Source organism: Peromyscus maniculatus, chromosome 14, assembly GCF_049852395.1.
Source record: "Peromyscus maniculatus bairdii isolate BWxNUB_F1_BW_parent chromosome 14, HU_Pman_BW_mat_3.1, whole genome shotgun sequence".
In the NCBI taxonomy this organism is placed as follows: Eukaryota; Metazoa; Chordata; class Mammalia; order Rodentia; family Cricetidae; genus Peromyscus; species Peromyscus maniculatus.
In genome coordinates this window covers 56740015-56754682 of record NC_134865.1, presented here as the reverse complement: position 1 = coordinate 56754682, position 14668 = coordinate 56740015, and the positions used below count along the sequence as shown (strand labels likewise).

Here is a 14668-nt window from a genome sequence, read left to right as displayed (position 1 = left end):
GTTTTGCCTGCATTGATATCTGTGCACACGTGCATACCACAACAACAAAAACAAAAACCAAACAGGAGGCTTCGTGCTAGGCAGCATGCCTGTAAACACAACACTTGGGAGGCTGAGGTAGCAAGATCATTTAAGTTCAAAGAATTTGTAGCAACTTGGGAAGCATAAGATTCCATCTAAAACCAAACAAGAGCCAGAGATCCTGGTTTCTGAGCCAAGGTCTTGCTATAGCCCAGACTGGAGGCCGAGATTACAGGTGCGTATCTCTCCTCACACCTGACTAAGAAGACAGTCTCAGCCAGCACGACTGGAGCCCCGGCTTTCCTGAGCCTGTCCATCAGGACAAGTTCCTCCATGACTTGCTCACCGATGGGTTTTCAGGTGGTACTTGAAGTGAGCTGGCCACACGAACGTCCGGTCACAGCCTTCGACTGTGCACTTAAGTCTCTTCTCCACTTGAGGAAGGGGCCCAGAAGCTTTGGGCTGCCCATCGCCAGAGCCAAGGTGGCCATTTTCTCCTGTAACAAGTGACACACTTACAATTCGGAGAAGAGTCCTGCTGAGATACTTAGGTTCAAACAATGAAACTCCTACATTTCATTCCTAGTGATCACTAATCAGATATCTGCTTGTACTCTATATCCCTATCCAGAGAATTACCCACGGATATCATGTTTTATTTAACAAGACCAAGTTTCTGACAAATGTAAAAATATCAAATACGGTTCCTTTTCATATTATTTCAAAAGCAGAATTAATACTGTTCTGTAGGAGCCAAGCATGGTGGTACACACCTGTAATCTCAGCTTTTAGGTGTATGCAGTAGGATCAGGATTCAAGGTCATCCTTGACTGAATAGTCTCAAAAAGAACCCTACTCTAAAAAAACAAAAAACGCCACCATTTTGTAAAACACAAGTTGGTAGCGGAGTAACACCCAGAGTGGAGGCTACAGAGGTAACTTGAAGTTCTAGGTAATAAAATCCTGCATTTTGGCCGGGGGCAGTGGTGGCGCATGCCTTTAATCCTAGCACTCAGGAGGCAGAGACAGGCAAACCTTTGTGAGTTCAAAGCTAGCCTAGTCTATAGAAAGAGTTTCAAAACAGCCAGGGCTACACAGAGAAACCCTATCTCAAAAAACCAAATAAATACATAACTAAATAAAATCCTGTATTTTCAGACAAAACCGTTGCTATGGCTGAGTTTATAGAAGGTTTTTGTCACAGATGCCACTTGCCACTCTTAAGATTTCTGTCTTTTTTTTTTTTTTTTTTTTTTTTTTTGGTTTTTCGAGACAGGGTTTCTCTGTGTAGCTTTGTGCCTTTCCTGGGACTCAATTGGTAGCCCAGGCTGGCCTCGAACTCACAGAGATCCGCCTGCCTCTGACTCCCAGTGTTGGGATTAAAGGTGGGTGCTACCACTGCCCGGCTTATAGTTGTATTTTTATTAACTATTTTAACTTCTTAAAGCTCTGGATATAAAAAGTTTATATAAAATTTGTATTTTTACATACTTAAGAATGATTACAATAAAAACATTCAAGAAAACCTTAAAATCTGTACTATTTTCTCTTTTTTAGCAGACAGGGGCTATGTAGCCCATGTTGGCCTTAAAAATCCTCCTGTGTCAGCCTCATGAATGCTGGGACTAAGGTTTTGTGCCATCATTCCCAGCCCCTGGTTGTCCTCTAAAAGATACTCTGTACCTTTCTTAAAAGTTGGAAATTCAAAACATGGGTTTAGTTGATTTGGTGGACAAAGCCAAGTTGTTTTATAAAATAGGGCAACTTATTTTTAGGCTTCCATTCTCATCAATAAAATAATTGGAATTAAACACGACTCAAAACACAGCTATTGCACTACCCAAACCTCCGCTTGGCAAACCAGAAAGGAAACGCCACAGGCGGCTCACCGCTGCCGCTGGTCTTGGCGCTCTTTGCCAGCTGGGCACGAGTAGCAGCAATCAGACTGTCATGGGCCAGTTCCTGGACCCGGAGGAACCACGGGATGCTGCTGTCTGTGCTCTCCCCAGAGAGGAAGTCATTCCCTGAATCCTCTGTCTCATCCTGTACAAACACAAAGTGCTCAGCTGAAGAGCCCAGACCTGGAAGGAGGACAGTAACACAGGGAGGTTAGCCAACATCCTTTTACTAGCCCTGGCCCAGAGACTGTGTGTCCTGAATCAAATCGTTCTCCACCTTTCCTTCTCACTTCAAGTTTCTGTTCTTATAAATAATTAAGATATCACTTTTCCATTCAGCCCACACGCTTATTGTTAACTCTGCCTCCTCTTGTTTCAGAGGCATAATCTTCTTTCCTGGCAACCAGGCCACCTCCCATCTGAAATATTCCAATCCCGTGCTCAGTCATTCTCTCTTGTATGCTTCAGTTAAATTCTCTCACTGGAGCAGGAAAGATGGCGCAGCAGTTAAGAGCCCTGGTGGTCACTCTGTAGACCAGGTTGGCCTTGAACTCAGAGATCCACCTGTCTCTGCCTCCCAAGTGCTGGGATTAAAGGTGTGTGCCACCACGCCCAACAAGTTTTTTGTTGGTTTGTTGGAGACAAGGTCTCACTATGTTGTCTAGGCTGGCCTCAAACTTGCCCTCCTGCTTCAGCTACAGGTATGTACTCAGCTTCAAAACAACTCTACCTTCTAACTTGTATTTCCATTCAGTCACATTCCATTCTCTCCCCACATCTATCCTCCAATAATTATTATGTTTGCAAAGGTCACCAGACAGACGTTGAATCTCACTAGTGCATCCTATAGAATCATTTAGTGCCTGTGGCTTCCCACTCACCATCCTCTCCCAGTTCTCCTTGTTGTTCTGCTGTCCTCTTAAATGTCCCCTCCTGGTCCTAGGCTTACCTTTTCTCTACATATGCTTTCAGCTTCTCTAGAATCAAAGAATCCTTTCACATTTTCTGAATGTGATGAGCAGCCCAACTGCCTACTTTATACCACACCTCTCCAGAACTCTGCATTCCTATTTTAAACTCTCTAAAGGTACTCCCTCCTCAGTGTGCCTCCAATATCAAAACACCAACAGACTCATGTGGAACTAAGCATCCTCCCCCAAGCCTGTTCTGGCTCTCACTCTCTTGGTCAAGGGCACCACATTAATTTGTTAAACAAGGCATGTTTCTGTTGCAGGGCATAATGGCACACTCTGTCCTTGCACTCAGCAGTATGAGGCAGAGGGATCCCATATTCAGGACAGCCAGTGCTACATATCGAAACCACCCATATCCAAGGCATTTACCATTTTGATACACAGCACCCAACACCCAACACGCCTTAAAGGAGCAGACAGCATTCTCCTGCTGCAGAGAAGAACAGGGATGATAAAAGCCAAAATATGCAGAGCAGACTGTTCTATACTTGGCAAAATTTATAACCAACCATCTCACAAACTTGAACAAGAGGAAATGCAGAGTCATCACAGAGTCTCTGTACTTCTTTTATCTATTCAACTAGTCACTAGACCACACCAACTCTCTAAAGAAATCAAATAATAAAGATTCTCTGCATCTTATCAGTATAAATATTGGCCCGCCTCTAACTTTTTCCCCTAAAAACTGAGTCGAGTTCTGAAAGGACCAAAACGCACCTGCTCTTGTTAGGTTAAGAAGGATAAAGGAAGTGCTGTCACTTGGCTGTAGATCTTGTAACAGGCTGGGCGACTCTGGAGTGGACAGGAATTCTGGGGACTTCTGTACAGTCTGAGCCCTCGTCTCTTCTCCGTCTGGGCCCACGTTCACCTGAAGGCTCCTCAAAACAGCTGAAGAAGGGACCTCCTTGGAGGAATTGGTGTGATTTGGAGTATCATCTAGTGAAGGAAAACACCACAGCTTTATGCAGCATTCACCTCCAGAGAGCTTACCTTTCAATAATAGCACCTAAGACACTAAACTTCTACAAGAGTATACCACACTCTCGTTTTTTTGCAAATACAAAACTGCTTTGAATAATCACAGAAGGAAAAACAGCCTGGAAAACCATTGAAATTCTGTAGAATCATCAGTATGTTTCATTACAGCTTTGGGTTTACACTGAATACACATAAATCATTTACAAGACTTGCTCTAAAGAAGTTTGTTCTAAGCTGGACATAGTGGCGCACACCTTTAATCCCAGCACTTGGAGAGGCAGAGGCAGGCGGATCTCTGTGAGTTCGAGGCCAGCCTGGTCTACAAAGAGAGTTCCAGGACAGCCAGGGCTACACAGTCTCAAAAATCCAAAAAAGAAGTTTATTCTAAGGGGTGAGTTACATGAGACACTGCCTCAAAAAAATAGAAAATAATAATGTTTTTTTAATTTTTAAAGACAAACTATTTTAAATGAAAATTAACATTTAAAGGAGAGAAGAGATAAGTATAATGGCTCTATACAATCAGGAATTACATTATGTGATGAAGTATACAATATTTCCAGAGGCTTTCATCATTCATCTTTATAAAAGTCAGGTAACATTTTTCTTTTAAACAGATGACAAGATCATAATCAAAATGGACAATACTACCATTTTCATTAGATACTGGCCTAATGAAGTTGCACAATAATGTAAATAGTCTTAATATCACACACTGAATGATAATTTAAAATGGCAATCCTATGCCATGTGTATTTTACCAAACACATCAAAAATATTTTAAAAATATAAAATTCATAACAGCACTGTTCATCATAGCCCAGTATCAGAAAACAGAGACATTAACTAAAAAGTTGTGGTATGTAAACATGGCAGGATACTATGACTGATACCAAACTAAGCTACAACAAGAATGAACCTCACAAAGACAGAGAGTAAAACAAGGTACAAACACCTCTATTAAAGAGATTATATCATTCCATTCATTTCAGGTCACAAACTGGCTAAAATTAAAAAAGTTTTGCTTAAAGATGTATACAAGAATGGTTAATTTTGGAAAACAAAAGAAATAATCACATGAGTGAAAACAGTGAGGCTGCATTAAAGAGCGGATGTTTCTACATCAAGGAGAGTCTATGGAGACCTGGGAAGCTAATGATGTTGCTCTTGCTTGGGGAGGTCAGTATATGGACAGTTCCTTATATTTAGTCCTCAAGCTGTACATACGTGGCTTTACACTTTTCTGTATCCACCACATATCACAACTAGAAACACGAGGGACAACATATGGCTGTGGGTAAAGCGCTTGCCACCAGACCCGACGACCTGAGTTCCACCCCTGAGATCAGTACGGAGGGAGAAGGAAAGCGGCCCCCACAAGCTGTCTTCTGACCTCCACACATGCATCCTGGCACACGTACTTAACATTTGACTCGACTGGTTTCAGTTCCTTTGGAGATACACACTGTGGAATTGCTAACAAATCTGATTGTTTATGTTTAACTTTCTGAGGATTGCCATATATTTCCCATAGTTTCAACAATGCACAAGGTTGTCTCCACGTTCTTACCAACATTCGTTCTCCTTCAGCTTTTTAAATATATAATCACTCTAACAGGGTAAGGACTTCTTCGTTTGCATTGTAATTCCCTTCATTACTGTTATTCAAAAAAATGAAATTGGGACAGAGAATTCAGGATTGGCAGGAACTTAACAAATATTTATTAGCACCTAGAAATCCATACAGGTTGAAAGAGAGATTTAGATAACATGACTCACAATGTTACTAGAAACACAGCAAATGATGTGAAAGAGCGAGGGTCACACGGGGAACCTTTAAAAGATTCATCTTAGTGTGTGTGCACACTCGTGTGTGGGTATGCCTGTAGCCACGATCAGAGCCCAGAAGAGAGTATCAACCCATGTCTGTTGGCTCATGCCTTTAATCCTAGTATGGGGGAAGAAGAAACAGGTAGCTCTCAAGTTCGAGGCCAACCTGGTCTATACAGCAAAACTGTGTATCAGATCTTTGCAGTTGGGAGTTACAGATTTTTATTTTTATTTATTTATTTTTTTGGTTATTATTTTTCAAGACAGAGTTTCTCCGTGTAGTCCTGGCTGTCCTGGAACTCACTCTGTAGATGTAGACCAGGCTGGCCTCGAACCCACAGAGATCTACCTGTCTCTGACTCCTGAGTGCTGGGATCAAAGGTGTGCGCCACCACCACCTGAGCAGATTTTTATTTGTTACATTTATTTAAGGTATGTGCTTGCACGCTCACGCTATGCTGCATTTGTGGAAATCAGAAGACAACTTTCAGGAGTCAGTTATCTCTTTCCACCCTATGGGCTCCAGGGGTCAAACTAGGATCACCAGGCTCGGTGGCAAGTTCCTTTCTGCTCTGTGGGGGTTCAAACCCCAGCCCTCACCCTGCACAGCAGGTGCTCTTAACCAGCAAACCATCTCTCCAGCCAAGAGAGGGAAACTTTAATGTTTACTGGCTGAATACAGCTGTTTTTCTTGAATCTTAAAAGATCTTAAAGTCTTCACAGACCATCATCAGAGGGAAGTAATCAGAATTTTTAACAAATAACTGTCATTGACAGGTTAACATTGACCTCCCCCTGATTAGTATTAACATTCTAAACAGTCCTCAAATAGCTTAGATTTAAAAAAAAAAAAGAAAGAGAGAGAGAGACAGAGAAAGAAAGAAAGAAAGAAAGAAAGAAAGAAAGAAAGAAAGAAAGAAAGAAAGAAAGAAAGAAAGAGAGAAAAAGTCTGTTAAACTATTGTATAGGGCCAGTGGTAGGACACAGCCTTTAATCCCAGCAGAGGCAGAAGCCCGCAGACCACTGAGTTTCAGGCCAGTCAGGGCTACACAGCCAGACCATCTCAAAAACAAGACAAACAAACAAAATCCCCCAAGATACTAGACTTTATACCATGACCTCCATCCCTGCAGCCTGGCTCCTCACCCTTTCTCTGCCAATGTTAACCAAGTCCTTTCGGTCTGTCTCCCTGGCCTCTTAGGGGCCTTTACCACGCAGGTTTCCCTGGGTCTCAGGCCTCCGAACCATGCTGGCACTCATCTAAACACTCTACCTTAGCATTCCTTCCTCTGCAGGCCTCTTGCCTGATACTGTGACTTCAAAAGGAGTCCCACGGTGCTACAGTGGCCTCTCTGTCTCACTTTCATTCTTACTCCCAAGGTTTAAACTACTTAGACACTTATGACTTCTGTGGTCGCTTTCTTCCATGACTCTTAGATTTTACTTTAAAATCAGATTATCCACTCTACCCTTGCCACAGAGTAGACTAAACTCAAAAGACTTCTTTGTCCTATCTGTAGTGAATGTATTTTACCTGGTAACATTAGCCGACTGCATTCTGAGGCCTCGGTCACTGGAAGGAGGGATAAGCAAGTGATGTCTTTAGCTTCTGATTCTACTAGCCCTTGTCCCAGGGGGATGGAGGTATTCTGAACAAACTGTACCAGGAGCTGAGGAGGGAAAAAAAGCAACACTGAGAAACAGAGGTTGCTAGGAATGAATGTCAACTTTTAAAGTCACCAAACAAGCGATGGCATAATTCAGTCTTGTCCCTGGTCTCAGCCACAGACACAGAAAAACTAGACCAACTACATTCATCAAGGGGTTGGTTCTACAGAATGGTTGATTTATATAATTAAGTTAATCTGTCATTTTCTACCAAGTGTATTTTAAAATGATGAGTTTTTTTTTTTGTTTGTTTGTTTGTTTGTTTTATTAAATCAACTGCATTACATTGACTACATTTTACAAAGCATTGTCCTGGGTAGTGGTTCATTAATCCTTATAGTAAATTCCTAGGTGAACATGTATTTTACAAATGAGAAATAAATCTGAAAACACTGACTTGTCTGAGATGACATAACTATTTAAAAGTTCCAGTCTTCAAAATTAAGTAATGACTTCAAATTTGATGACTTTCCTATTATGGAACACAGATTTACTAAAATTAAGGTGGGAAAATGAATGAAATTATAAAATGCTTAAATCTCCCAGGAATTTTCAGAAAGAAAATATTTTCAATTATATACAAGATTAACAGGCTGGAGAGATGGCTCAGTGGTTAAGAGCACTGACTGCTCTTCCAGAGGTCCTGAGTTCAATTCCCAGCAAGCACATGGTGGCTCACACCCATCTGTAATGAGATCTGGCATGCAGGCAAAACACTGTATACATAATAAATAAATCTTAAAAAAAAAAAAAAAAGATTTGTTTTGGCCGGGCGGTGGTGGCACATGCCTTTAATCCCAGCACTCAGGAGGCAGAGCCAGGCGGATCTCTGTGAGTTCGAGGCCAGCCTGGTCTCCAAAGCCAGTTCCAGGAAAGGCGCAAAGCTACACAGAGAAACCCTGTCTTGAAAAACCAAAAAAAAAAAAAAAAGATTAACAATTTGTGTAAATAAATATATACATATATACATATATACCACAAGTATATCATATAAATTCATTTTAGGGATAAAAAATATTTTACCATATAAGCACCTTAGTATTTCATTAAATACTTAAATAGCAAATGGAAAAAAATCCACAACAGATAGAAACAGAACAGTGCAATCTTGAGAAAACATTCAGTAACAGAAAAACTGTAAACTATGAGTTGCAGTAAAAATCGCTTGGCTCACAAAGTAAAAAATGTTTACTATGAAGTCACGAGCGTTGTCCTCCTGACCCACGGACTCAGAACGAACTCTGAAAACCGCCAAGTGGGCTCACCTCTGGTTTGGACTCTAACTCATCTGATAACATTGATTCAGCTTCTGAAATCCTGCAGCTGTTCGGGGGGCAGGTTCAAATCTAATCCAGAGTCAATGACACCTTCCTGTTAAACTCATATCCCTTTAAGAAACATTATGCTTTTCCTGTAAGGTGCTGAACTAGGCTGGTAATCAATTTAACCTAAAATAGGGAAAAAAAGAGAAAGACACAGCATTAAGAGCAGTGGGAAAACGTAGCTAAATAAACACAGGCACACCTTTATATCTGAAAATCATAAGCAGACTAAGAATTCAGCCTATAACACTTGTTTTAAAATAGAACAAGCCCAGTAAGCATCAAAACCTATAAAAGTGTTATGCTTTGATAAACTATTTCTACCTTTTTTTTTTTTTTTTGGTTTTTCAAGACAGGGTTTCTCTGTGTAGTTTTGGAGCCTGTCCTGGAACTCACTCTGTAGACCAGGCTGGCCTCGAACTCACAGAGATCCGCCTGCCTCTGCCTTCCAAGAACTGGCATCAAAGGCGTGAGCCACCACAGCCCGGCTCTACTTCTCTTTCAATTTTTATTTTTATTTCATGCATGTGTATCTCGATGTGTCTCCAAGTGTCCACAGGTTTCAATAGAGGGATCAGATTCTCCTGGAGCTCCATGGAGTTCCAGGTGGTTGTAAGCAACCCCATGTGGACGCTGGCAACCAAACTCTGGTTCTCTGCAGGAACAGCAAGTGTTCTTAACCACTGAGCCGTTTTCTTCAGTCCCTACAAAGTTGCTCCTTCTAATGAAGGTCTTTTTTTTTTTTTTTTTTTTAAGATGGAATCTTGCTATCTAGCCCTGACTGGTCTGAAATTCACATAGATCAAGTTGGCCTCCAACTGTCAACGAATTCTCCTACCTCTTCCTCCTGAGTGCTGGGATTACAGATATTACCACACCTGGCTATAAAAAGGTCTTAAATACAGAAAAGCTATATTCCCAAAGATGCTCCTCAAAAATATAAGACAAAAAAAGTGGAAGCAATACACAATTACCTTTTAGAAAACCCAACACACACACACACACACACACACACACACACACACACACACACTATAGGACATGGCTCATTAGATATGGCATTGTTACTTCAAAATACTGTTCTGGCTGGGGATGTAGTTTGGTGGTAGAGCATTTGCCTAGCATGTGCAAAGACCTGGGTTTGATTCACAACACCACACACACACACACACACACACACACACACACACACACACACAGATTGTGAAACCCACACAACAAAGACAACTGATTGCAAATCTATTTTCCACTTTAACACTAATTACAACATGCATAAGAAAAAGTAAAAAGAAATTCACACTGATGTAACTAGTATGACTTCACTTTTCTTTTCTTGGTTCTAAAAGGTAATTATGCTGTTCTGATAATATGTAAAACATAAGCCTAGCAGGGCAAGGTGATGTACATGTGGAACCTCAACACTCAGGAAGCCTGGGCGCTACAGCAAATCACAACCAGACCCGGGGGTGGGGGGTGGGGTGGGGGGGTGTAGGGAGTGGACATGGGACAGTGATGCTTTCTCAGGTCTAGAGGTGTAACTCAACTGCAGAGCACACACACAGCATGTGACAGTCAGTGCTCTGAGTGCACTGGCCAGCACAACAGGGGTGAGGTGGGCTGTCAAGGACTTCCCAAATGCAGAGCTCTTAGGACACAGAAGCAATCGATTCATTTTCACGCCTCCTCCCTCTCATCTTCTCTCCTTCCTTGGCCACCACTGGAGACTGAACCTAAGGTCTATCCATGCTAAGAACAGACCTTGCTAGTCCCCAAGCCAAAAGCTCATGCTTAACTCCCCTCCATCCCAGTACTTTGGCACATGAATTCACTTAATTTGGTTTAATTGCTGATACAATTAGGAGTACTGCTATCCATAAAGACAGCAAACAATGTACCTAGGATGGAAGTTTTCCATAAATATCATGGTAGACTGGAAAGTTAGACTAAGACATTAAAAAATACTGGAGCCAGGCGGCAGTGGCACATGCCTTTAATCCCAGCACTTGGGAGGCAGAGCCAGAAGGATCCCTGTGAGTTCGAGGCCAGCCTGGTCTACAGAGTGAGAGCCAGCACAGGCACCAAAACGACACAGAGAAACCTTGTCTCAAATACCTCATCCCCAAAAAAAGAAGAGAAAATAAATAGTGGAAGCCAAGCGGTGGTGGTGCATGCCTTTAATTCCTGTACTCAGGAGGCAGAGGCAGAAGCAGACACATCTCTGCCTGGTCTACAGAGTGATTTCTGGAACTACACAGAGAAACCCTGTGTTGAAAAACAAAAAGAAGGGCTGGAGAGATGGCACAGTGGTTAAGAGCACTGGCTATTATTCCAGAGGGCCCAGGTTCAATTCCCAGCACCCACATGGCAGCTCACAGCTGTCTGCAACTCCAGTTCCAGGAGACCTGACATCCTTACACCAATGCACATAAAATATTTAAAATTAAATAAATTAAAAAGAAAAACAAAAAGGAGAAAAGAAATACTTGGAATTAGAGCCTGTAAGATGGGTCAATCTGTGAAGGTGGCCACCATGCCTGACAACCTCAATGCAATCCCCAGGACCATGTGACAGACAGAGAGCCAACTCTCACAAGTTCTCCTCCGACCCCCACACGCGTGCGCACACAAATAAACACACCCAAAATAAACACACCCAATTTTTAGAAAAAATACTGAAATTAAAGTTTTGTGTGTTGATGCAAATAGCAGCCTGCAATCCAGTCTACAAGATATATAAAATGTTTCTTTTACATATTACATAAAAAAGGATCATAAATGCCCAACTTTTCTTTCTACATACATTTTTCTTCCTCAAACACTACAATAGCTTAATATGGTTTATCCACTCATCCTCATGAGAGGAAGAAACCAAGGTTCAATAAGGTTCAATAAATCACTTGATGAAGTTATTAAGCTGCATAAGCAAGTTGGCACAAACAGGGAATGATTACATCTAAATTTGATCTTAAATTTCAAGGGCTTAGCAATTCCTCTCCCTCAATTCCAGCTCACATAACAAGCCAAGAAATTACCAAATGTTTGTTCAGGTTATTATTAAAGTGCATCCAACTTTGAGATTCTTGAATTGCAGAGTCACTAAGAAATAAGACAATTCACAGACCCTCGGGTGTCACCTACTACATCTTTTTATTTTAGTGTTTTCATTTTAATACTCTTGGAAAACAAGTAAAACTATCCTGGGACATCTATAGTATGTACATTGTAACTGAATTCAGCCATACAATCCTGGTGCCAAAATTTGTGGCTTGTATGGGTACTTAATGAACAAATAAAGCAGAATGCACTAGAAGGGGTTGAACTCTCAGGAGCCTGTTCAAGAACCAGGTGTGGTGGCAGGCACCTGTAATCTCAGCCATGGGGAGACTGAAGCATCAGACTAGGGAGTTTTCGGCTTACAGCAAGATCCTATTTCAGAACGAAGAGAAAACACTGTGCTAGAGCACAGTGGTTTATCAAGTGTTCTATGTGGATGTCGTCTGTCACAGAACTTGCTAAGCACACTAACAAGCTAGCAGTCGTACCATGGCAAGTGCATAAGCTAGGTTCACTGCTAGTTCCAATTCCATTACCTGGTTAACCGCTTTCAAGAGCCCCAATGCAAATTTTTTTCTTGCAATGCAAATCTTTCCAAGAAAATAAATTTTGGGCCAGACATGGTGGCACACACTTTAATACCAGCACTCTGGGAAGCAGAGATAAGCATATCTCTAGGAGTTGGAGGCCTCTACGAGAGCAACAAGTGCTCTTAACTGCTGAGCCATCTTTCCAGATTCCACTCTCACACATTTTGAAAAGTACAATTAAATTGTCTTTAGTATATTCACAGTCGTGCAATTACATACACAACCAGTTTTGTCTGTGCTTGTTTTTTGGGGGGCGGGAGGGCTCAGACAGGCTACTGCACAGCCCAGGCTGTCCTGGAACGCTCTGTTTCTGAGGCTGGCCTTGAACTTCTGGTCCCTCCTGCTTACACCTTCCAGTACTGAGACTGAAGGTGTGTACCACCAAGCCTGGCTAATTTTACATTTTCCCAAAAGAAACCCTGAAGTCACTATCCACTTCTAAAGTAGTCATTACCAGGAGTTTGAAGGACTTCATACACTTTTCCCTGTGAGCACATAAAAAGCAATGGATAAACATTCAGACAGAGGATACCCAACATTGACAAATGATACCCAATTCCCTGCCCCTTTACTTTTTTCTTTTGAATTCCAAACCTTCACATGACTTACTTGCTGAGTAATTCCACATATATATCCATCAGCATTTCAAACCACATCCAAACCCAGATTATCATCTCCCCTGCCAAACCTGTTCTTCTTGAATTATCCCTTTTATTTATTGCCCAATCTTCTTTCCCACTCAGCTGGAAATTCTCTCTAGCAGTATCTCTCACTCTCCGTGTTTAAATAATCCCAGGCATTAATGAATTCCCCAAGTCACTTACTCCTACTGTGATGCTGTTTAGATTTCTCGGTATCTTTCAATTACACTCCCCCCCCCCAACTACACTATTAACAAAAGCTTCTAACTGGTCACCTTGCCTTTAAACGTCACTCTCACTCAGGAGATAGTGGCAGGTGGATCTCTGTGCGTTTGAGGCCAGCCTGATCTACAGAGCAAGTTCCAGGAGAGTCAGGGCTACACAGAGAAACCATGTCTCAAAAGTCCAAAAACAAAAAAATTACCCTTTCCAATCTATCTTTTACCCAAACGCTCATTATTTTTCCAAAACACAAGAATGTTTGTCACCCTTCAAACTCAAAGCTTAGTATCTCAGAATAATGTTCAAATACATGAGGGTAAACCTCTTCACTGATATACCCCCCTCAAAGAAACTACAAATTGCAGAATGTACCCCAAATTTGACACCTACAAGGTCAAAGCTTCAATTAGAGCCTACATCTTCTGATAATACACTACGATAAGACAAAGTGTAATTTCTCAATGCCAAACACCAAGAATTGTCCATCTTCCCAATATTTTTCCTTCTCTTTGCATATTGTCACACTGGCCCCTGTGCCAACGTCTGATGTAAAAGTATGAACTCTGCATCCCATCTCAATAATATTTAACTCCCAAATGGTACCTAAGTACATTTCAGAGCCTCATGCGCAAGTGGGATAAAGTTTAATCAACGAACTGGATCCTCTTCTGAGAAACTTCGGAGGACGAGTTCAATGGGCAAAACCCACCCCGACTACGAACACTCGCTGCCCCCACACGGGCCTCAAGTGGCAGGCAGAGGGGACACCAGAGGTCCAGCCCTGGTCATCAGGCGTCCCTTTCCAGACCAAGGAAGTGAGTGGACGCAGGCTCTGGCCGGAAGGCCGGCAGGGCACCGCTAGCAACCCTTGCCGCCAGCACAAAGGTCTCAGTGGCAGGCCCGAAGGTCCGCGGGCAGGCCCGGCTGCGGGTGCAGTCCGGAGCCTCCGCCCCGGGGACGCGCTAACTCCGCTTCACTGGGGGCAACCCGGCTCCCAAGCACCTTCCTGCAAAAACAAGCCTAGGAACCAAAACAGTGCCCCCCCCGAATCCCGAGAGGTGGGGGGGGCCGGAGCCGCGGGGCTCCGGACCGGTCGCTCCCAGCCCGCCAGACGCCGGGGGGAAGCCCAAGTGGGGGCGGCTTCCTTGTGCCCTTCGGGGGCAAACTCGCCTCTGGAGCCCCAAAGCCCGCCGTGGGTTCCTTCCTCTCCGGGACCACCTAGCCGAGCGGGTGTGGCCAGCCCCAGCCCGGAGCTCACCTTCCAGTCCAGGGCAGCTGGCCGTCCGTCAGTCAGTCCCGAATTCCGTCCACACACGGCGTCTTCCGGCTCCCGCCGGAAGCAGCTCCAGAGCGGGACAGGAAGTTTGGCCACCCCCCCACGAGCATACCCCCTCGCTTTCTTCTGCGCCCCTCGGGGGTTCCTCGGGCCGAAGGGCTGACCCCCCGGCCGCTGCCCGGGCGGATCTCCAC

General features: G+C 43.1%; 1 protein-coding gene across 5 annotated transcripts in view; it reads right to left on the bottom strand.

Annotated features, from left to right (window-relative positions):
* The window catches only part of Znf410 (zinc finger protein 410), a 29196-nt gene extending 14606 nt beyond the window's left edge, over nucleotides 1–14590 (bottom strand). For all 5 annotated transcript variants that reach the window (XM_076551055.1, XM_076551056.1, XM_076551058.1 and 2 more), the window contains exons 1-6: nucleotides 14457–14590; nucleotides 8635–8817; nucleotides 7236–7371; nucleotides 3611–3829; nucleotides 1911–2102; nucleotides 368–518 (exon numbers count right to left, since the gene is read on the bottom strand). In XM_076551055.1, coding sequence (XP_076407170.1) covers nucleotides 368–518; nucleotides 1911–2102; nucleotides 3611–3829; nucleotides 7236–7371; nucleotides 8635–8667 — 731 coding nt within the window. In that variant the 5' untranslated portion in view covers nucleotides 8668–8817; nucleotides 14457–14590. The remainder of the gene's footprint in view (nucleotides 1–367; nucleotides 519–1910; nucleotides 2103–3610; nucleotides 3830–7235; nucleotides 7372–8634; nucleotides 8818–14456) is intronic.
* Nucleotides 14591–14668: the final 78 nt, after the last annotated feature.